The 22234-nt window shown below is 34.9% G+C and overlaps 1 protein-coding gene across 6 annotated transcripts in view; it reads left to right on the top strand.

Moving 5' to 3' along the window:
• Window positions 1–22234, top strand: part of ZRANB3 (zinc finger RANBP2-type containing 3) — a 193893-nt gene that overhangs the window by 131376 nt on the left and 40283 nt on the right. For all 6 annotated transcript variants that reach the window (XM_081052625.1, XM_081052624.1, XM_081052626.1 and 3 more), the window contains 4 exons: window positions 13824–13943; window positions 16114–16233; window positions 19219–19398; window positions 20228–20380. In XM_081052625.1, coding sequence (XP_080908751.1) covers window positions 13824–13943; window positions 16114–16233; window positions 19219–19398; window positions 20228–20380 — 573 coding nt within the window. The remainder of the gene's footprint in view (window positions 1–13823; window positions 13944–16113; window positions 16234–19218; window positions 19399–20227; window positions 20381–22234) is intronic.

Raw genomic sequence — 22234 nt, 5'->3', positions numbered from 1 at the left:
ATCCATTTCTTCTGGGAGCTGGGTAGAAACAAAAGGTCTGCCCCCAAGGGTTGGGCAGGAAACCCTATTGAAATCAAGAACTTGTACTGATATAAGACAGAGATCTGTTAACTGCTGGGGGAGGGGCAGAATCATCTCTTCTGCCCACAACCACTCACTGTTACAAGACATAGTTTGGTTGCCACAGGGGAGAGGGGCAGGAACAGTAGGAGAGTTTCACCCCCAAGACTCAGGTAGAGCAAAGGGAGAGCAAAATGGAAATGCCTTATGCTGAGTTGGTACCAGGAGACTCAAGAGGTTCCCTGCCCCCCACCATGAACTTTAACACTGAGAAATCATCAAGTTCAATCTATTAGTGGGAAGAGAGACACCCCTTTATAGTACAGACTGCTGAAAGCTAAGAATACAGCTAGGACACTTAGAAAAACCCTTGGTACACACTGACACAAGGTAGGAGCATCCCATTATTGGGGGAATTCGAAGTTTATGGTGCACTGAAGGTAAAGGTAACAAGAGAACCTAAATACAACTCAATACCGACTAGGCTGTCTTAGTCCCTCTCATACTGTCACCTGAAAGAGAAAGAAGCACGCCCGTATCTGGGTGTAAGTATTGTTTATCTCACTCAGTTCTGTTCTTCTAGACATAATTTCTAGCATTAAATAGAAATTATGAAAAAAATATATTAAAAAAATTAATCCGACTCTGGGTGGTGAACACACAATGGGATTTATAGACGATGTAATACAGAATTGTACACCTGAAATCTATGTAAATTTACTAACAATTGTCACCCCAATAAAATTAATTAAAAAAAAAAAATTAATCCATCATTAAGACATAAAGAAATCAATAATGCAACATGGAGAAATGACCCAGATTGTAGAAGTATTACACAAGGACTTTAAAAAAGCTATGAATAATATGTTAAAGGATGTAGTAGAAAAGATAAACAACATACACGAAAAGATGGGGAATTTCAGAAGAAATGTGGAAACTATAAAGACAGTAAAATAGAAATGCCAGAAATAAAAAACAGTATCTGAGAGAAAAAAAATTCTTTCAATCAGCTTATAAGCCAGTAGTAGAGATAAAATGTAGTCATAAAAAAAAAATCTCAAGGTCCTGGATATTTATCCTAGAGAAATGAAAACTTAGCTTTATACTTGTAGTGCATCAGTACTATGGAATACTCAATGAAAAGGAATGAACTATTGATAAACACAATGAATTGGATGAATCTCAAAGGCATTATACTGAATGAAAGAAGCCAGTCTCAAAAGTTTACGCACATCATGATACCATTTTTATAACATTTTCAAAGCAATAGAATTATCGTGATAGAAAATATTATTATACCAATGTCATTTTTCTGGTGTTGATATTGTAATATGATTATATAAGAAATTATCATTGCGGGAGGCTAGGTTAAGGATACATAGGGACTCTATATTATTTTTGCCACCTCTGGTGTGTCTAAAATTATTTCAAAATAAAAAGTTTTAAAATGTATATATAGTGGATACAATAAAGCAATCAAATGACAGAAAAAAATCAAAAATTCTGAATCCGGAAGAGGGTAGAAAAAGGAACAAAACATTGTTTAGAGAATGTAAAGCAAATTTCAATAAATGACAAGATAGGTCATGTTCATGAATCAAAAGATTGAATATTGTTAAGGTGCCAGTTCGTTGTAAATTAATTTATATAGTCAGTGCAATGCTAATCAAATCCCTGTAATCTTTTTTGTAGAAATTGGCAAGCTGAATATAAAATTTATGAGGCAACACAAAGGATTTAGTACAGCCAAAACAATTCTGAACAAAGTTGGAAGACTCACACACCTGATGTAAATACTTACTATAAAGTTACAGTAATAAAGACTTTGTGGTATTGGCATGAGGTGAGACATTTGTATTAATGAACCAGAGGAGAGAGGCCAGAAATAGACCTTTACATAGATTGTCAGTTGATATTAGGAAAGGGGATAATTATCAATGGGAAATGATAGTTTTTTCAACAAATAGTATTAGGACAGTTGGATATCTAAGGATAACACAAAAAAGCCTTGACCATTATCTCACATCATACATAAAAATTAACTTGAAGTGTGTCAAAGACATAAATATAGCTAACTTATAAAACTTTTTTTAGACCGCATACATAAATATATTCCCAACCTTTGGTAGGAACTTTTTTTAGATAGGATACAAAGAGCATATACCTTTATTATTATTATTATTATTATTAAACTTATTGAAATAACATTGGTTAATAACATTAAATTTCTTGTGTACCACATAATTTGACATCAGAAAAAGCACATCCTTTAAAGGGAAAACATGGGACTGAAAACTACAACTTAACAGTGTTTAAATAAAGTATGATGTACGAAAGATACTATTACGAAAATGCAAATGCAAAATACAGATTAGAAGAAAATATTTGCAATACATTCACCCTATGTTTTCCCATATCATAACTTTTTATCATAATTTTTGGTTTGATTAGTGTTCATTGTTTACAGTATAATGACTGTGTTAAACATTTCACAGTTGAGCTGTAATTACATTTGACAGCTATTGTTTTTTCTAAAGTTAATAGCTATCTTGTTTTTTGTTTGTTTGATTGCTTGCTAGGTTTTCTTTTTACTTAGTACTGAGTACAGAATGCTTGCTTAAGGAAAAAGAATGCATATGAGAACCTTTTAGATAGTAATTTCCTGTCTGTGGTAAGAAACCCTTGTTGGAAATCAGGATAGTAGGTACATAATTCCTAGGATCCTTGAAGGAATAGAAAAAGATAAAGTAGGTACATAATATTCCTAGTATCCTTGAAAGAATAGAAAAAGATAAAAAGTCAGTTGTCCCCAGATTGGAACATGTTCCCAAAGACATTTCCAGTGCCATTTCCCAGTGGTAGCAGAAGACCAGTCCTTGCCAACCCAATTCCCTAGTTTTGAGTCATTTTTCATTTCCTCTGTATTAGGTATTAGAACCTCTATCCTCAACCACCTACATAAATTGGAACTATGTATTTTTTCTGTTCCTGGGCTGCAGCCAGAAATAATTGGTTCATAGCATTACTGAGTTGGATTCTTCATACGTTTTCCCCAGAAACATTATTGATATCCAGTAGTTAGGGTCTATGGTAACTATAGTTTCGCTACATTTTATATAGTTTAGCTACATTATCAATGAAATAGACTTTGGGGAAGGTAGCTAATTATTGACCACGTTTAATATTGTTTTTGTGAGAAACTGTTTCAGAGTTCTCCTGAAGGAACTTCTGAAATATCACAGATTACAAATTGGCTACTATGTTGTACGCAAACTAGCATTGAAGCTTCCTTTCTTGGCTAAGTGTTTTCCTAACTAATTCAACAGATACTAATTCTGTTGCTACTATGTGGCAAGGATCATGCTTGCTCCTAGGCAAGCATGGTGAACAAGATACAGTTTGAGTCTGTTGGCAAAGAAGGCACAATAAATGTTTAGTGAGGGTAGAGTATATTTAGTGCTTCAAACAGTGGAAGCACATGAAAGAAGACACCTGGGCTATTCTCAGGGTGGAGGAGGGGTCCGGAAAGACATCCCAAGGAATGGGACAGAAGATTCAGCCAACCAAAAGGGAGGGGAATGAGATAGGAAGGGGATCGGGCTGACGGAGTATATTTCATACAGATGAATAGTTTTTGCAAACTCACAAAGAAATGGCATATTTTGGAAACCCAAAGTAGGTCATCATAGCTAAAGCATAGCATTTCAGGGAGGAATTCTGAGAGCGATTAGGCTGGAGATCACAGGGAGCAGTAACCATATCATGAAGGTCACAGTTCATAGTTCGTAATTTATCCTCAGGGGCCTGAGTAATCAGGTATAGTAGAGTAAAACGATCAGATGTGTGCTTTAGAAAGAGAACTACAGTGTAGCTCTGTAGAGAATACACTGGAAGAAGCAAGCCTGTAGGCAGGGAATCCAGTTGGGATGGCGCACTGGTAATCCAGGCCACATCGCTGTACCACATCTTAACTGGAAGGAAAGGAATAATTCAAGAATTATGAAGATGGTAAGTCAGTGGACACTGGTAACTGACTGAGTATGGAGGGGAGGGAAAAAGTAGAATCTAGATTTCTTGCTTGGTCAACTGGGGTGATGCTTGTGCCATTCATTGAGCCTGGGAAAAACAGGAGCTACAGTATATGCACATGGATGATCTGTGCCACTCAGCAAGGCCAGCTGGTAGGTGATAGAAGGTTTCTGTGTACTCTGCAGCAGCATGTTAGAAATACTTTTCTCTTTATTGAATCATTTGAACAGTTATGTTGAGAAACTGAAAGATAAGTATAATCAATGATAGGTTATCTCAATTTGAAAATCTTGATAAGAGTAAGAAGATTTTTAAAGAAAATAATGAGTTTTCAAGTAAATGTGTGAGTATATAGTAAATATGTGAATACATTTGTGTAGAATATATGGTTACTTATAGGATATCCTCTTTGGGGGGCATATACCTTTATTATTTGTGGACGTTAATTTTTAAAAATTTGTAACTACATAATTAATGTGTAAAGTGTGAAATCTTTTTCTTGTCAGCTCTTCTGAGGAAGCGAATACTTTCCTCATCCATTTACCATGTTTCCCCGAAAGTAAGACCAGGTCTTGTATTAATTTTTGCTCCAAAAGACTCATCAGGGCTTACATTCAGGGGATGTTACCCTGAAAAATCATGCTAGGGCTTGTTCTCCGGTTACGTCTTATTTTGGGGGAAACACAGTATATAACTATTGTAACACCATCCATTAATTGTGGTAAAAGAACAATGGGCTAGAAAGGACCTCTGGGGGTCATCTGTCCTCTTCCTTGGCTCTGGGCAGAGTTATGTTTAAAGCCTTCCAGACAAATGTGTCTCCATCTTTCCTAGTTTTCTAGAGCTGCAGGGTAGATTTCTTTTCTGCTCTGATCTCTCTTCATTTTCTCATATCGTACAGTGTCTTCTAGGCAGACAGGAATCCCATGCTAGTTCTCCAAATTAGGTCATGTCAGCAAAATAGGTGATATTGATATGATAGTTTTTAAGATAAACAATGCTACAATACTATCCAGTTATGGTACTGACATATGTCATTCATGTGCTGTATAAATATTTATGCTGGTCTACCTTTTGAGATTAAGTACTTCTGGGGAGGATAGAGGCTACATAAGTTTTAAGTATGTTTGTTATTATCTCCTTAGTTTTGTTACTACATTATCGAGATCTCTTTCTCAGATGTTTCATAATGATAAGAAGTTTAATAATGATAATAAGCAGTAAATAATTATGGTAAACACTAAACAAAGGAAATGCACATAAAATAATATTACTGTTAAAACGTCAATTAGTGAAGGATCTCAGATCATTAGAATTATTTTTCTTCTATATCATTATTCTTATTGCTTTTAATATTTCTTGACAATATAGTAGATGCAAATGAACAGATTCTTTAGATTTAGGATCAGTGTGATACTCTCCTAGAGGAAAAAAACCTATAATTGGTATACATTTTTTAGCCAACTTCCAGCCACTTTCTGGTACATTACAACAACATCTCATTTTTAGAGGAAACCATTTTAAGAGAAATGCCAGTGATTTTTCTGTAAAATGATTAAATCACCCCATAACTTAAATTTTCCTGTAATTGGGGGAATGGCAGCATTCCTTAGTGCCTTAAAAATTTTCCAGAAGGCAGATTGCTTCGTAGTTCTATTATGCACCAAGTGCATTTTCTCTTTGCTGTTGTGTCTCAGCAGCTTAACACAGACAGGTAGAATCCCACATACAATATGCATTGAGGTATAATGCGGCCACTATGATAGTCGCTGTACAGCAGGGCCTGGGATATTGTGAGACTGAAGCGTGCGTCTTCCTATGCCAGTTCTTTGGTGGAGGAAAGGGTCTCTGGCTCTGAACCAGGCAAGGTCCTGTTCATTAGTAAGGAGATGGTCAATAATAACACAGTGCAAATAAAACACTAACATTGTCCTTTGAGAGGAGGAGAGAGATGGTATGTTAGCTTTGTGGCCATGTTTCCATGGAGGACGGCTCTGTTAAAGATGTAGAAATATCCACTTGAGAAGGAAGAGCCCAGTGAGGATTTGGCAGTGGCGGAAATGGTTAAGCTTGGAATCACAGGGGGAGGGATTTGCCTTAGAGAAGAGAAGAAATCTCTGTTACAAAAGGAAAGGAAGTGATGATAAGTAAAAGTAAGGAAAAGTAATGGAACTCTCAAATCATGAATTCTGTTTTCTCTGGGCAGTGGGAAGTTTGAGAGCCAAAAGGCACAGGTTCTGATTTCGAAAAAAGTGGGCAAGGTTGAAGTTGTTTTTGCAGTCTACTGAGGGAAATAGAGTAATAATAAGAACTGCACCTTTTACGGTGTTTACCATGTGCCAAGCACTATTACAAGCATGTTTTATGCACTAACTCATTTAATACTCACCACTTATGGTGTATAGGTACTTTGTATCCCCTTTTTATAAATAGGAAACTATTAGGTTGGTGCGAAAGTAATTGCGCTGTTTGCAATTATTTTTAACCTTTTAAACTGTAATTACTTTTGCACCAACCCAATAAAACAGAGTCTAAGTGACTTGTTCAAAGACTCTCAGATTGTAAATGATAGAGGCAAGATTTGAACCCAGACAGTCTGGCTCCGAGTACATGTCCTTAGCTATCATTCCCATAGGATAGCTGGATAAATTGAATAGTTGTTAGTGACCATGGGTTTAAATGGGTGCCTGTTTCCCTATTCATGATTTTTCAGCATCCCTGCACAGGCATGAAGATTCCAAATTTTACAGTCTGTATGTTCTATGTGTTATAATTTTTAACACTCAAGTAAGGTTTATTCCTGCTTATCTTTAGTAACACAAAGTTAATTACCTTATTGACATAACCAGTGGATGGAGTTTGGAAAGAAATCGAGAATGTTTTTAAAAATTGATTTTCATTTTAAAAGAATTAAATTAGCTGTTTTGATCAATGACTTTTATGACCAGACTTCCATTATATCAAGTTTTATGGAAACAATTTTTTTAAAGTCCATAAAACTATTGGCTTCACTTTGTAACTTTCTCTAAATTTGGGTAAACCCAATAAAGTATGTCATTCGTGGGAATGTTCTCTCTCATCCACTCTAGATAGATGGATGGATGGATGGACAGACGGGCGGACGGACAGACAAAGATTATATTAGATTAGGCAGAATGATTACTTTATTATGTCTTGTTCCAAAAAGTTTTTTGGGAAGATTTAGGATTCCAGGTTCTTTTGTAAAATTATCTTGGTTAAGGCATTAAACTGGAATTGCTCTCCGCACTGTATTGTTACCCTTCTGCTTCTCAGTGTAAAATGGGCTGCTTGTGGAACTTGGTCAATGTCAAAAGATTAGATGTAATAAAAGATTTCTACTTACAGATATATTCATAAGCATGCCTAAAGGTAAGAAAATAACACTTCCAGTAGTTCACTCAAACCATCTTTGGAAGTAAAACTGTTGTTTTCTATGGGAAAATTTTGGCATGGGGCTCATGAAAATGTCCAAAATACTGACATTATAGTATGGAACTACCCAATCTTTCCCTAAATGCTGTCTTCTACCAGGGTAGAAAGTATTTTTTCAGGTTGATGAAATGGTTTCTAAATTTTAAAGAACCATGGGCAAAAGGGAAGGGACGGTAGAAAACAAATTCCTACCCTTTCTCTTGTGTTGGTTTGAGGGCCAGAGCGGGCCAGGGGATGACCTTGGTACTTTCCTTTCCTCATTACGATAATTTTAAAGGATACAAGGATAAAGATAAAGAATAGATAAAAGATAAAGGATAAAGAATCAACTATCACAAATAAATAAATTAATAAGAAACAGTATAAGGTGAATTAGATAAAAACCAGAGGGGCAGAAAGGATATCAACTGATTAATGGACAAATAACATGTGGTATATCTATGGGATATTATTTCGCAATAGAAAAGAAATTAAATACTGATACATGCTACAACATGAATTGAAAACATCATGCTAATAAAGAAGCCAGTAACAAAAGACCATTTTATGATTCCATTTATATGAAATGTCCAAAATAGTCCATTCTGCAGAGACAAAATAGGTTAGTGTTTGCCTAGAGCGAGAGGTGATGCAGGGACCTGGGGTAGGGAGGTGATGCCTAAGAGATAAAGGGTTACTTTTTAGGGTAATAAAAATATTCTAAAATTGCTTGTGGTGATGGATATACAACTTGGTGAATATACTAAAGTCTAAATTGAATTGTCCATTTTAAATGGGTGAATTTTGTGGTCTGAATTATATCTCAATAAAGCTGTTGGGTTTTTTTTGTGTTGTTTTTTTTGTTTTGTTAAGAACCCAGGTTCTTCTGTCTTTCTGCTTGCTGACCTAGTTCATCATTTGTCCTCAGCTGCTTCCATAGTAGCCCCAAGATGGCTGCTGTAATTCCCGTATCAAGTGCAGGCTGTAATGTCCACAGCAAGGCAAAGCTTTCCTAATAGTCCCTTTGTCAGCCCCCAGCAGCCTTCTCACATTTCTTATTAGTCCCATGCAGGGGAATGGAAGTGCTGGCCTTGCTTAGACCAGTCACAGTTCATCTCTTGTTGATTGAGAAGGGCTTGAAGAGCATGTGGCCTCCAGATATCTGAACAAAACTGCCATTTTGTCTGGTGCCTGAGGACTTCAGAACTCAGAGAAGCTTCTTTAGGGCTCACACTCCCTATAAAATCTAGAATTTATAGCTGTTAAAGAAAAAATTATTCTGACCCTTGTTAAAATGGTAAGGACGACTTGATTCAAGATCATTGCAAGAGGAATCAATTCTATTGCAATTGAGGAGAGAGATCGCTCAACTCTGAATACAAGGACAGGTGAGGATTTTTATCAAACTAGCCTCATGAGGTGGATTGAAAATTACTAAGAGGAAACATCGAGGATAGGAGGATTCTTACTAAACTGATCTTCAGATTTTTGCTAAAGACAAGTCCACAACTTAGATGTCACAGGTGGGGCATGAGGAAGTTTATCGGATATCAAGGGTTCATCAGGTCTCAAGAGTGGGGGCATTCTTGGTCTTGCTAAGACTGGACAATGCAGGCCTCGCAAGAACAGGACAGACTCAGAAGGCCAAGCTTAAGGCCTACTCTAGCAAGGAGCTCAGAGAAGTTTAACTAAAATTTGATCAAGGAGCGAGTCTGTCATAGCTCAGGTTTAATTTTTTTCATTTTTTTCTTTCTCCCTCTTATTTGACTGAAAGCTGACAATTTAAAATCAAGTAATTTTCAACAGGTCTTTCATTAAGTGTAGGTTTTTCTTTATCAACTGATAAAGAAATGATGTGCGCCACATCACTGAAAAAATCACAAGAAACAAATTTTACAACATATTGTCTTCATTTCTGCATTTCTTTAAATGAGATGCAGCAGGCAGTCTTCATTAATCATTTAAATTAGACCTTTGACTAACGGACACATTACTAACAGTCCAATTTCAGTAAAAATAGAATTGTGAATACATGGAATTTCTGCAACTTCTACAAAACCTGAACCAGCATAACCTGGTCATGAATAGGACCTGCCATTCCACATAATATGCATTTAAGATAGTTTGAAAACAAATTTCTGCTCAGATAACTTAAAATACGACAGTGCAGTGACAGTTTTAATTAGAATAAAATCAGAATAGTTAAGTACATGTGTAGTACATTTTAGAATGCAAGCCTATACAATACCCAACCTTAGAACCTAAGAGAATCGGAAGTGTTATTTGTTACATAGTTATTTTGGTTCTCCAAATACAGTTTTCTCTTGGGGAGCAATATCCCAACGATTGTTAAGTTTACTAGGTTAGTCCCAAGAGACTGTTTAGTTCATTATACAATTGAACTTTATAGTAACCATAAGACTTTCTGAACCAGTGATTGCAAGGAGTCGGGAGTAGGGGCCATGAGATTTGGCATCAGCAGTTTCTGGCTGTAACAAGGAGGGGGTGATATCAGTAGAGGGGATTCTAGAAAACATGGTTAGGTTAGAGAGGTGGGGAATGCATCTAAGGCTGCGGGTACAGTGATTATACAGTCTGCAATGGATGGGAAATGAATGTACCTTAAAAATACTCCAACTTGACATGTAATTTTTGAAAGACTTATCACAGTAAATACAGCTCTTTAGGCAAACATGCAGTTTATTAAAGTGGTTCAGTTACCATGGCAACGTATCCAGAATTTATAGCTCCTTATTTTGAGAGGGCTTCGTTTCCATTTTCTGAGGCACTGAAATCCAAGGCTAAAGTTCTTAACAGCCTCCAGTCTCATTGTATGATGAATTTCTATTGTTTAGAAAATTTAGACACACAGAATGTAGCTTGCAGAATAAGTCTTGTGACTTTATAGTCATATGTATGAATTTTAAATAGGTACTTTTAAATTTTGAAACTCCCGTTTACATTTATTATTATTATTACAAAAGCTCTATATGATCACAGTTTAATGAGGAGAAATAGCCATTTCAAAACATAACAGTTCCCTAAACTTAACTCCCCAGAAGTAACCACTTTCCATTCTTTCAGCTGATTTTTTTAGTATTTACTTCAAACATCTCAGCATTGTGTTTGTCTTGCTTTTTTTGTTTGTATTACTGCTTGCTTTGTATTTTAACTGTCATCAATTGGCTTCCCAATATGAAAGATAAAAGTTGAATTCTTTCACTCCTCCACCCACCCTCCCACCCAGATTTTTCCCATTCTCCCAACAAAATGGCAGGCAAGTAGGTAGGTAGGTAGGTAGGTAGCTGCATGGATGGATGGATAGACAGACAGACAGACAGACAGACAGACAGACAGACAGATTTTACTAATTTTATAGCATTTTATACTAATTTTGGCTTGATCAATATTCATCATGTATGTTATTAGAACCGTGTTTATAATATTTACAGGTGAACCGTGCAGTATACGATGAATACGTCCATGCTTCTATAACTCATTTTCAGTAATTCATCTTCAAATTTACCTCTAGTTGTTTAATCTCTTCTCAGTATCTTTAAACATTAACATTTCATTAATTTAATCTTCTTAAAAGAAATTTCTTCTGTAGCAATTTGATCAGCTCCAGTCTTGACTTTTGCTCATCCAGTCTGCTGCAGCGCTCTTATGCTGGGGATTTTCTTTATTTTTTTCTTTATGCTGAATTACTTCTTTATATTTTTTTCTGTATTTGTTTACTTTCTTGTTTTGCTGGACCACTTTCTTCAGTAGCCTCCTATAAAAAGGGTACATTGGAGGTAAATTCTTTGAATCCCTGCATATTTGAAAATGCCTTTATTCTACTTTTATATCTGATTTTTAATTTGGCTAGATATAAATTCTTAGTTGGAAATCATTTTCTCTCAGAATTTTTAGTATTGATGTTGAAGTATCCAATGCAATTCAAAATTTTTATTCTATTTTGATTCTGTGAAATCTTTTCCTCCCCCCCCCCCCCCCGGAAGCTCATAAAATTGTTTCTTTGTCCCCTGGGTTCTAAAATGTCATGATGACGGAACTTGCTCTGGGTCCATTTTCATCAATCGTGAAGGATATTCAGTGGGCCTTTTCTATATTCCATTTTGGAAACTTATGTCATTTTTATAAAACATTCTCTAGTTCTTTAATTATTTTTTTCCTCTGTTTTCTCTGTATTATTTTCTAGAACTTTTATTATCCATATATGGCCATCATGACCTGGTACTCTAATTTTCTTATATTTTATATATTTTTAATAATTTTCCATCTACTTTCTGGAAGATTTCCTCAGCCTAATAACCAATGAACTTTTCATTTCTGCTATGATATTTTTAATTTCCAAGAGTCCTTCCCTTTCTCCCCAATTATTCCCTTTTTGTAATGTATTATTCTTGTTTTGTAAATGTAATCTCTTCTAGTTTTCTTCTCTCTGTATCGTTTATCTGTTCATATAGGTCGCTTTCCACAAATGCTTGGTGTTCATTGATTGTTTGCTTATATTTACAAGATACTAAACACTGACTGGAAACTCTTCATGGATGTGGCATGTAAACTGTGGCCTTCAATAAAGGGTCATGTGACTGGGATGTCTTGCTGAGGAGCCCCCAATATCATTATCTTTAATCTTTCCTCTTTGGGTGGTCAGATTACCCCTCGAAAAGAATCATTTTATATGATCCTTCTCTCCTGCCTAGAAGATAAAAGCCTTTTTGTCTGATTTGGGCCTGTAGGAGTAAGAAAATTGAGAGGAAAGGGCAGATCTCAGCATTTATTATGTAACTTTCATTTAATCCCCATGATTTTTGTAGGATAGCCTATCATGAATGTGAGATTCCTCCATCTGGATAACCTTCTGTTTAACCCTCTCTAGAAAATCTCTAGTTTCTTGCCAGAATGGGTTAGGAAGTCACCTATTTTGTGGAATGGGCAGAGGGGAGGTATGAATCAGTGTAGCATGGGGATCAACTACTTAAACATTCTTTCAACCAATCTTCCTGTGTTAGCCACACCCCCGCCCTCACTTCCGGAGATGCCATTTGCTGAGCTTTCTTGGATTACTACACTGTAAAACAGGTGCTTCTCAGTTTTTTGTGCTGCCAGCTTCGGAACTGTTAGGTTGGCTAATCAGTCACCAGGCATCTATCTAATTTTTAGCTTCTAAAGTTTTGTTGCTATTGATTCCTCTCTAATTTTCTTTCTCCCTAAACACTTTACTATCATTTAAATATAGCATGAGAGGGAGTAGAGGTTAAATATGTTCAGCCTGCTGTCTTTTCTCAAAATTTCTAACTACTTTTTAACAGTTAATAGGCTGTATTCATGTTTTAGATTTAATTGATGCTATCTACTTTAAATTTAAGTTCTATTAATCTTATATTGATTTCTCACTCTTAAGGTAACTTGGCCTCAGGTTAACTCAAAAACACCTATTCAATCTGCACTTTCTTGGTTTTTTCTTTTCTACCCTACAATTTCATTGTACCTCCACCTGTTCTCTCAGACCTTTCTTCTATGCCCTTTATCTCATCACTTCAGCCTCTTCTGTGACCTTCTCCGTCCTGGAAACAAACCAAATCCCCTCAGTTTCCACTTCTCTTAGCCTATTTGCTTCTTAAAATGGCCTGTTTGTAAATCTATTTAAATTTTTTCACTTAAAAAATGAATAAACCAATTTTTCTCTACCCTTAAACTTCAGTTCCAGCTTTTATTCTTTTTAGTCTTCCCTTTTTTTAAAAAAATGCTATTCATCTGATTGTTTACCTTTCATTTTCTCTTTAACGATATTCCACTTCTATACAAGGTTTTTTGAAAATGACTAAACCACCAGCCTCTTCTTGGCCGTAGTCTACTTGACTACTGACTTTCCATTGAAGCTCTTTTCTTGTCTTCTTTGTTTGTTTGTTTTTTCCTTCTAATTCTCATCTTGTTTTTGTTTTACTTCTCAGTTTTTTCCTTCATTTCTCCCTCTTTCACATACCCTTATATGTGAGCTTCTGCTTTCTTAGGCTGCTTAAAAAATAAAGCAGTTAGAAACTTATTAATTTTTGAGAAGCTTTTTGTTGATTTAAAAGTGAAATGATTTTTTAATTAAAATTTATTGTAGTGACAATGGTTAGTAAAGTTACATAGGTTTCAGGTGTACAATTCTGTCATACATCATCTATATATCACATTGTGTGTTCACCACCCAGAGTCAGTTCTCCTTCCATCACTATATATTTGGTGAAATGATTTTTTAGTAAACATTTATATGACATTAATAAGGTTCAACTTTTAATATTTAGGCAGGTGCTGTAAAGGATTATATTAAGATGATGCTTCAGAACGATACACTTAAATTTCTAGTTTTCGCTCACCATTTAAGCATGCTCCAAGCTTGCACAGAAGCAGTCATAGAAAACAAGGTATGTTACCATCTTTTCATGTAGTACTTTTAGGATGCAGATTTTTAATAAACCATCAATTGTCTTATAATTAAGTTTTTTGCCTGCTTTACATGATATATATAAATTATTACTAGATATTTTTCTTGCAGATTATGTTAATATTACTGTGTTGATGATACACTATTAAATTTCATCCTTTACACCAGTTGTATAATTTTTAACTGATTAGATGATCTGGGTTGATCAAACTATGCTGCCTTGATAGGCTATAATGTGAATTCCATTTTTATCACTGCGTATATCCTTTGAGACTGGTATAGGAAGTTAAAAATTAAAATGTTTGTTTACCTGCAAGCCAGCCTTAGAATATGGGTGATGCTGAGGGGAAAGGAAGAATGAATTCAGCCCTTGTGTCCAGCTATTGTCATACCTTTTAAACTCCAGATAGCATACTCTATAGAACACGGTTATTAAGATTTAGTGTAGGTGAATTTATCACAAATGGCCCAGGCAGTCTGTCAGGTAAGCTGCACCACGCCTGCTGGCCTTATTGCATTTCATTCAGTCCACCTTGCTCCCCAGCAGCCTTATCAGCGAGAGCATCTTCCATTTTTTCTTTCAAAGTTTAAACCTGTCATCTCCCTTTATGTGCAAGTGCCTCTAGAGATGCTCAGAAGCAGCCAGAAATTTCCTGACAAATTGTGTGAGCTTAACATCCGTGTAGCAGCAGAACCATTTGCCTATATAGATAGATTTCTTTTTTTTTTTAATGGAGGAATAAAACCATATTTTTTTAACATTTTGTACAGTATAGATTTTTCAAGCACTAGCTAATAGGTTCATTAGCGTTACCAAAGAAGTAATTCTAGTATCTCCTTCATTGAAAGAGTTTCACAATATAAAGTACTACTGTACATTAAAAGGTACTATCTCATTGATTATCTTGTAGTGTCTGTAAAACACTTTCTGAAGGAGAGTTAATTAACCTTAGAAATAATTTGTAAATGAGTGGGCAATAATAGTAGATGCATACTATTTTTTTATTCTGATTCCATTATACCTAAAAACTACTGGAATGTATCCCAAATATAGCGGTCTGTCTCTTTTTCCCATTTCTGCTTTACTGATGTATTTAGCATCACTAAGAGTTAAAAATATAGGTCGTCATGGTGTTGGAAGTAAATTTCTCTCAAATTTTCCCTAGCCTGACAATGTGTTTTCTTCAGAAAGACCCTCAGAAGATTTTATAATCTCCCTTAATAGATATTAAATGGATCACTGGTCAATTTATATCTGTTTTGTGAGGATATAGAAAGTTACGGGACATTCTATTTAATGATTAACTTGACTATTTTCTTATAAGTGTCTCAACTATTTAAGACTATGTTTTCCATGAAAATGCATATATAAATTAGATTATTTGAAATTCAGGCCTCATACTTGTTTTACAAAGTCAAATAATAAGTTCTTTTTAACTATTCTAACACACACTAATTGCTCCCTTTTCTCAACTTAAATCATTCTTAAAAGACATTGTTTAATATTTGATGTTTTCCTACTTTTTGTGGATCGGTGTCTTGGTCCCTACCTCGATGGAGAGGACCAATAACACACTTTCTTTTAAACTTAATAATGTGAAAAAAGAGAACTCAAATGGTACATTTAAAAAGATATTTTCCCAGTTAATATTTGGCTATTTCAGAAACAGACATACTACTCTTCATGAATTCCTAATACATGGGCAAAATCCTCTTTTCCTTTCTCACATGTCTGACTTTACTTTTACTTTAGAATTAGTGATCCTATAATTTGAAAGTTATTCTGCTCCATGATTAAATTTGCATGTCAATTTACATAGAATTTTACTGAAGACATTAGCTTAATTTAGTAATGACTTATGAAACTCCTGTTATATACAAGGCATTAGGCTTAACAATGATGGTATGAAGATGAATTAGACATAGTTCATACCCTCAAGGAGCTTCAAAGATTAAAAAACAGAAAATTGTTATCAAAAGCTATTAATAAGAAATTTGATTAAGGTTCTTACTGTATAACATTTACCAACCTGTCATCTTAACCTGTTTCTATTTTATTATATGAATGTAAAAATAAGCTGTAAGATATATAAAATGAGATGGGTGCATAGAGGCTTGTCCTAATTTTGCCATTTCCTTTGTTAATGTAGACTCGTTATGTTAGGATAGATGGAAGTGTTCCATCTTCCGAAAGAATACATCTGGTTAATCAGTTTCAAAAGGATCCTGAAACTCGTGTGGCTATCCTCAGCATTCAGGCTGCTGGTCAGGTAAGAAATTTCAGGTCTCAATTTGATAATGAAATGTCTTTGAGATAATAAACAGGCCATTAACCATAATTATAACTTTACATCTGATATCTAGTGTAATAAACATTCATTCTATTTTGGAGAGTGTTAGAAAGTATAATAGAAGGAGATCGTAACACCTCTGACAAAAATCTTCCTTAGTTTTCAAGGAAAGAATTTCCTGGAAGAGTATCATTCATTTGATTGTAACACTTTTTCATGACCATTTTCCCTTCCTTTGAATTTGCATCGAATTTTCCCACTCCTTCTTACGGAACTTTACTTGGTTGTTCTCATCAGTCTGTGAGGTGAGGTGGCCCGAAGGATAAGAACTCTTCTGTCTGAGAACTTTTTATGGAGTGCCCCTGGTTTGTCCTCCAGAATTACGTTTTGCTGCATGTAAATGAAAACCCCAATTAAGAGTGACTTAAATACATAAAGATTTATTCTCTCATGCAGACAATCCAAGGTTAGCATGGCGGTTCCACCACGTCCTTAGGACTTGTCGCTTTCGGGCTTTCTGCTTCACTCCGCGCAGGTATCTTACCTAAGAGGCTGGCTAGCACTCCTCCATCAGGTCTGCGATCCAGTCAGCTGACTGGAGAGAGGCATGCTACATCTCATTGGCAGTTAGTCCCATGGCCACGACTAACTTCCAGGGAAGCTGGGAAAAGCACCCTTTATTCTAGGTAGTCATGCTAAAAATCAGGTGTCATGTTACAGAAGCATGAGAAAAGACTAGATATTATGGAAGGCAATAACAATCTCTGTCACACTGTGTAAAAGGGGAACCTTCTGAAATGTTTTCCTACTAACATTCTAAAATATTTTATATAAATGTCTAAGCCAGGATATTTAACATAGGGAAAAGAATTTGAGCATATAACACCTTGCGTCCAACCTGGTATATGCCATATCTGGCATCTTCTGTAAACCAGGGCCAAAGATCTGCTTTTACCCAGCTAATGAATATATGCATATAAAATTGTATGTAGAGAGCAACTCCATGAGGATGAAGAAGTTCTGGAACTCACTAGGAATTCTAATCCTAAAGGGAAGGCTGTCTCAACACTTCCCTCATGTCGGATTCAACTTCCACTAATCTGAGTTTTATATCTGTTAGAATATTCCAGACATAGAAAATAGCATCAAAAAACTTAAAATTCGAAATGGAGTACTTATAGCATGGGACAAGTAAGGAAGGAGGAAGCCAGGTAGGAGAGTTTAGGAGTGGCCTGATAAAAGACTTTGAAATTAAGATTGCACAGGGACTCACATTTTATTCAAGGCTGTATTCCTGAAGACCTTGTAAATTCAAAACTCACACTACTATGTTCTAGGAATAAAGGAAAGTAGAAAAGGCTTTATTCTTGGGGCATTGAGTTTTCCATGGTAGTTTAGTAGTCTCTTAGAGTGATGTTGATCTTGCCAGCATTTTTCCCCCTTTATTCTTGTAAGCTCACATGCTTTTTACATCCCTCTTTAAACACTTCTTATTTCTCAGCATTATGTCTAACATGGCTTTTCCTGTCCTAAGTAGCAGCACAGTTTAGTGTGATGCCTGTTTGACTCTCTCCATGTTTTTATTACTTCTAAATTCTGTTCCAAAGTGATTGATCATCAGTGAATTTTCAGCTTGAGAACTAGTAACACCATTTAGTGAATGATAGTACCGTGTTTCCCGGAAAATAAGACCTAACCAGACAATCAGCTTGAATGTGTATTTTGGAGCAAAAATTGATAATATCAAGACCCGGTTATATTATATTATATTATATTATATTATATTATATTATATTATATTATATTATATTATTGTATTGTATTATATTATATTATATTATATTATATTATATTATATTATATTATACCTGGTCTTATATTAAAATAAGACCGGGTCTTATATTAATTTTTGCTCCAAAAGACGCATTAGAGCTGATTATCCGGCTAGGTCTTATTTTGGGGGAAACACGGAATGACCTTTTTATGTGATATAAAAATATTTTAAGTTAAAATGACATCAAAGTAACAACACAGCAGTCACAAAAGTCACTCACTCACAGAAGTTCCAGTGCATGTGCACAGCCTGGATAGGTGATACTCCCAAAGGGTGGCAGGTGTTTCTGTTGGCCACCTAAGGTCATGTACTATGTGTGGCAATAGCATAAGCACGGTTCACATTATACTCAGCCTACCAACTTTAAAATCATGCATTTTTGGACTCATTTTTAGTTTGAGGATTTTTGCATTATTTTCTATATTGATTATAAAACAAGACTTAGTTAATACTTTTAATGTCATACACAATTGCACAAAAAATGCCATTATGTTATATATTGAGATACAAGCCAGTAATCTTCAGGGCCTTTGGAATGTAACACAAAAAATTTCACAGGAAGAGAACAGTGTGATAGAAGATATGATATTCTCGCTTTATAGAACAGCAGTATGAATTAAATGAATAGAGGATGTCATTGCTCTCTGCCTAGTTGCTATGGATACCATGTGTTAGAAATTATATTCTCATTTATAATGTATTTTATAATGTATTAATGTATCATCACCAGTGGATTCACAGTGGTGATGTGAATCCAGTCCTCATCAGAGAATGAAGTAAATATACTCTGTGTGTGTGTGTAATAAATGTGTAAATATATATTTATATTATATATATATGTATATTACATATATACATATATATATCTCCAAACTGACTTTTGAAATATTAAAATATGTTTTAAATGTATGTTTTGTAGTTCCCCTGGCTATCTTGCAATAAGCAGTCTTCATTTGCCTTTCATGAATTAAATTTTCTTAATTTGGCTTAAAATGAATGACTGATTTATTTTTAAGTCCTTCAGCATTCTCTTGTCCATTTAACATGTTCAGAAAGACTTTATTACATATGGCTCTATGCTATGTTCTAAGCTTATTTGCATCTCAGTTTCTTCACTTTATTTTCCTAAGGGTTTAACATTTACTGCTGCAACTCATGTTGTGTTTGCTGAGTTGTACTGGGACCCTGGACACCTAAAACAAGCAGAAGACCGTGTTCACCGAATTGGACAGTGCAGTTCTGTGAATATTCACTACCTAATTGCAAATGGGACTCTAGACACCATTATGTGGGGAATGTTGAATCGCAAGGTACAGTTTGAATTTAAATCAGGTTACCAACTTACTCATTATTATCATAGCCTACGTGAGTTAGGAGGCCGAGTTTTAGTGTTTTCAGGCAAAGGATACTTAAGTACTCTAAGATCTTGAGGTTAATAGAGACCAAGTTCAGAAAAAGCTTCAGATGGAAGGACCACACCTGCTATCTTCTGTAATAAGAGAGCAGCATGAATTTGCATGTATTCCTGTTGTCTTCCATGCCCTGCTACCATTTTAGAAGCTAGAGGAGAGGGTTAGCTAGCAAGGAACCATAGTGCTTTCAAGCACCAAGTCTTTTTCCTAAGCAAAGAGTAAACTCTTTCTCAGAAGGATTCTTGCATTCCAAGATAATTTTGGCCAGAGGACAGCCTGTACCTTGACTCTAGAAAAATTAGGAGAGCGAGTGCTTGCTCTGTCCACTGAGCAATCTCTTCTCCCAACCTTGAGGGATGTTTATAGAAAGGATTTGACTAAGGATTAGAGGACGGTTTTCAAGCACTGAGTATAGATATTCAAAATGGTCAATCATATATAGGTTCAATTTCAAATTGTATAAATATTAGAATATAAGTTTTGATGAGAAGAGCAAATAGTATAATTTCTCTAGTTAGACCTTTTCCTCAAAAGAATAAGAATCATTGACTTGGTAATTTGGTTGTAATTTTGAGTAATGATATTACTAAAGCCCATGATATGTCGAAACAATCTGATTTTCTTTAACAGATTGCTAGTGATTTAAGTGTAAAATCAAGTTACTGCTTAGCAAATGTCAGCTGTGAGGTGAACTGTTATAAAATTCATATGCTTTTCCATCTTACAGACTCAGGTTACCGGGCATACATTGAATGGCAGGAAGGAACAACTTCAGGCTGAGGAAGGTGATAAGGAAAAATGGGATTTCCTGCAGTTTGCTGAAGCTTGGACTCCAAATGAAAGCTCCGAAGAGCTCAGGAATGAAGTTTTGTTCACTCATGTAAGATTATATGACTTATCATTTTCTGTTTTTTTAATATCCTGAAACTATAACTTTGTTGTATATTGTTTTAAATAACAGCCTTCAATTATTTGTACTATTGAAAGGAGCCTCCACCTTGATGAAAGGAGGCTGCAATGATGGCTTTTATATTCCAACAGTTACACGTAAGTGCTCACTGTTCAGCTCCTTAGAAAAATAAGCTAAATAGAAGCCAAACTTCAGAAGAAGATATAAGAAGCTATCTTTATGACCCTGAGGGTAGGAAAAGTGGTATTAAATTTGCCACAAAATATAACATAAACAAGTCACAGACCCAGTAAATATACTTGTATTACAATGTTTAAAGTATGTAAAAAGTTTACACAGTTCATTTAGTCAAAACACAAAGAAGCCAACAGAAAAATAGACACAGACTGTGAGCATTAGTAAAGACCCAGACAGCCAATAAACATGAAAAGAAGCTCTGCCTCACCAAAATAGAGCAAATTGTAAAACTACCATTTTCTCTTTACATTACATTAGTAAGTAATCTGTGGTGTGACACTGAGAGCATGTGATTGTCCTGTTCCCAAAACCTTTCACCCAGTAATTTGAGCATTCATTGATGACCTTTGCCTGAATCAGTTTTAAAATAGTGGTTTTTCTAGTTCTATCATTGCTTCCTTCTATACTTAGTGGCTGGCATTTTTCTGTAAAGAGGAACCTTATTTCTCATTTTTTAAAAATCTCTGAACTTGGGAATGCTATTACTGTTAGTTAATGTGTTATAATCCTTCACATTAAAAGAAAAACTGACTAGAGGAAGTTTCTTTTCTTTTTATTTTTTAAAATAAATTTCTATAATTTTCTGAGTGCTGTTTGCTTTCTGACAAACAATATGTTCCAGATTCACCTTGTATTTTCTTTGGCCCAGATCTGGAACTAGAAATCAAGGAGCCCTGATTCCCTTTACTGGCAAATGATATTTAAAAATCAGGATTTTTTTTACTGCTCTGAGATGTCATTGCTTCTGCACTATTTTCAATGTACAGAGCTATTTACACACACATACATGCAGTTTTGCATCAATGTGTTAACATGTATGTACATATATATCTGATACGTATGTCTGTGTATACGTATAGTTTATATAAATATCTTCAGTTCAAATCTAGCACCACCAAGTTCTTCACCTCCTCCATATGGCTATACAAATATACAAACTGCCCTCTTTTTCCTAGCCCTTTTAGGGAAATATGGTGTGAGTTACGGAAAGTTTAATTTTAATTTTTGAAAGAATTGGTCAGAAATTCTAGGAGTAAAATTAAAGTCTGTACATGTTCTTTCAAAATGCAAAATTTTAAATTTAATATAAAGTTTATTTCCATAATAACATAATGTTATTTATGTGGAATCTTACTAATTTTTTTATATATCTTATTTGCAGGGCTTCTACTTTTTTTCCTAGTATACTAGAATGCCATTCTGTCAAATATTGCTAAAGAAATAGAAGGATCAGTTCTAAGAATTTTTTTAATTAAAAAAACTCCTTTTAGTAGTACTTATATTTTTATCTATTAAAAATAGATATCGTAGGTATTTAAGAAACATATAACTAAAATTATATAACTATTATTTGTGTCTTTTCTTTCTCTAAAATTCCCTATTGAATTATGTTTAAAAGTTCATTTCTAAGATAAGTATTAAGAATTTAAAACACATCTTCCCATATATATAACACGATTATTGTTTTCAAGTGTAGCTGAAGAAAAATATATATCTGTGTATAAAGTTAAAAAAACAAAACAAAAAGAAAACACTCAGTCACCCTGACAAAATCATACTTTCCTGAGTTACTTTTCTTACTTTCCC

Source organism: Rhinolophus hipposideros (genome assembly GCF_964194185.1).
Source record: "Rhinolophus hipposideros genome assembly, chromosome: 6".
Classification (NCBI taxonomy): domain Eukaryota; kingdom Metazoa; phylum Chordata; class Mammalia; order Chiroptera; family Rhinolophidae; genus Rhinolophus; species Rhinolophus hipposideros.
The sequence above is the reverse complement of the archived record's forward strand: the minus strand, read 5'-3'. Positions and strand labels throughout refer to the sequence as shown.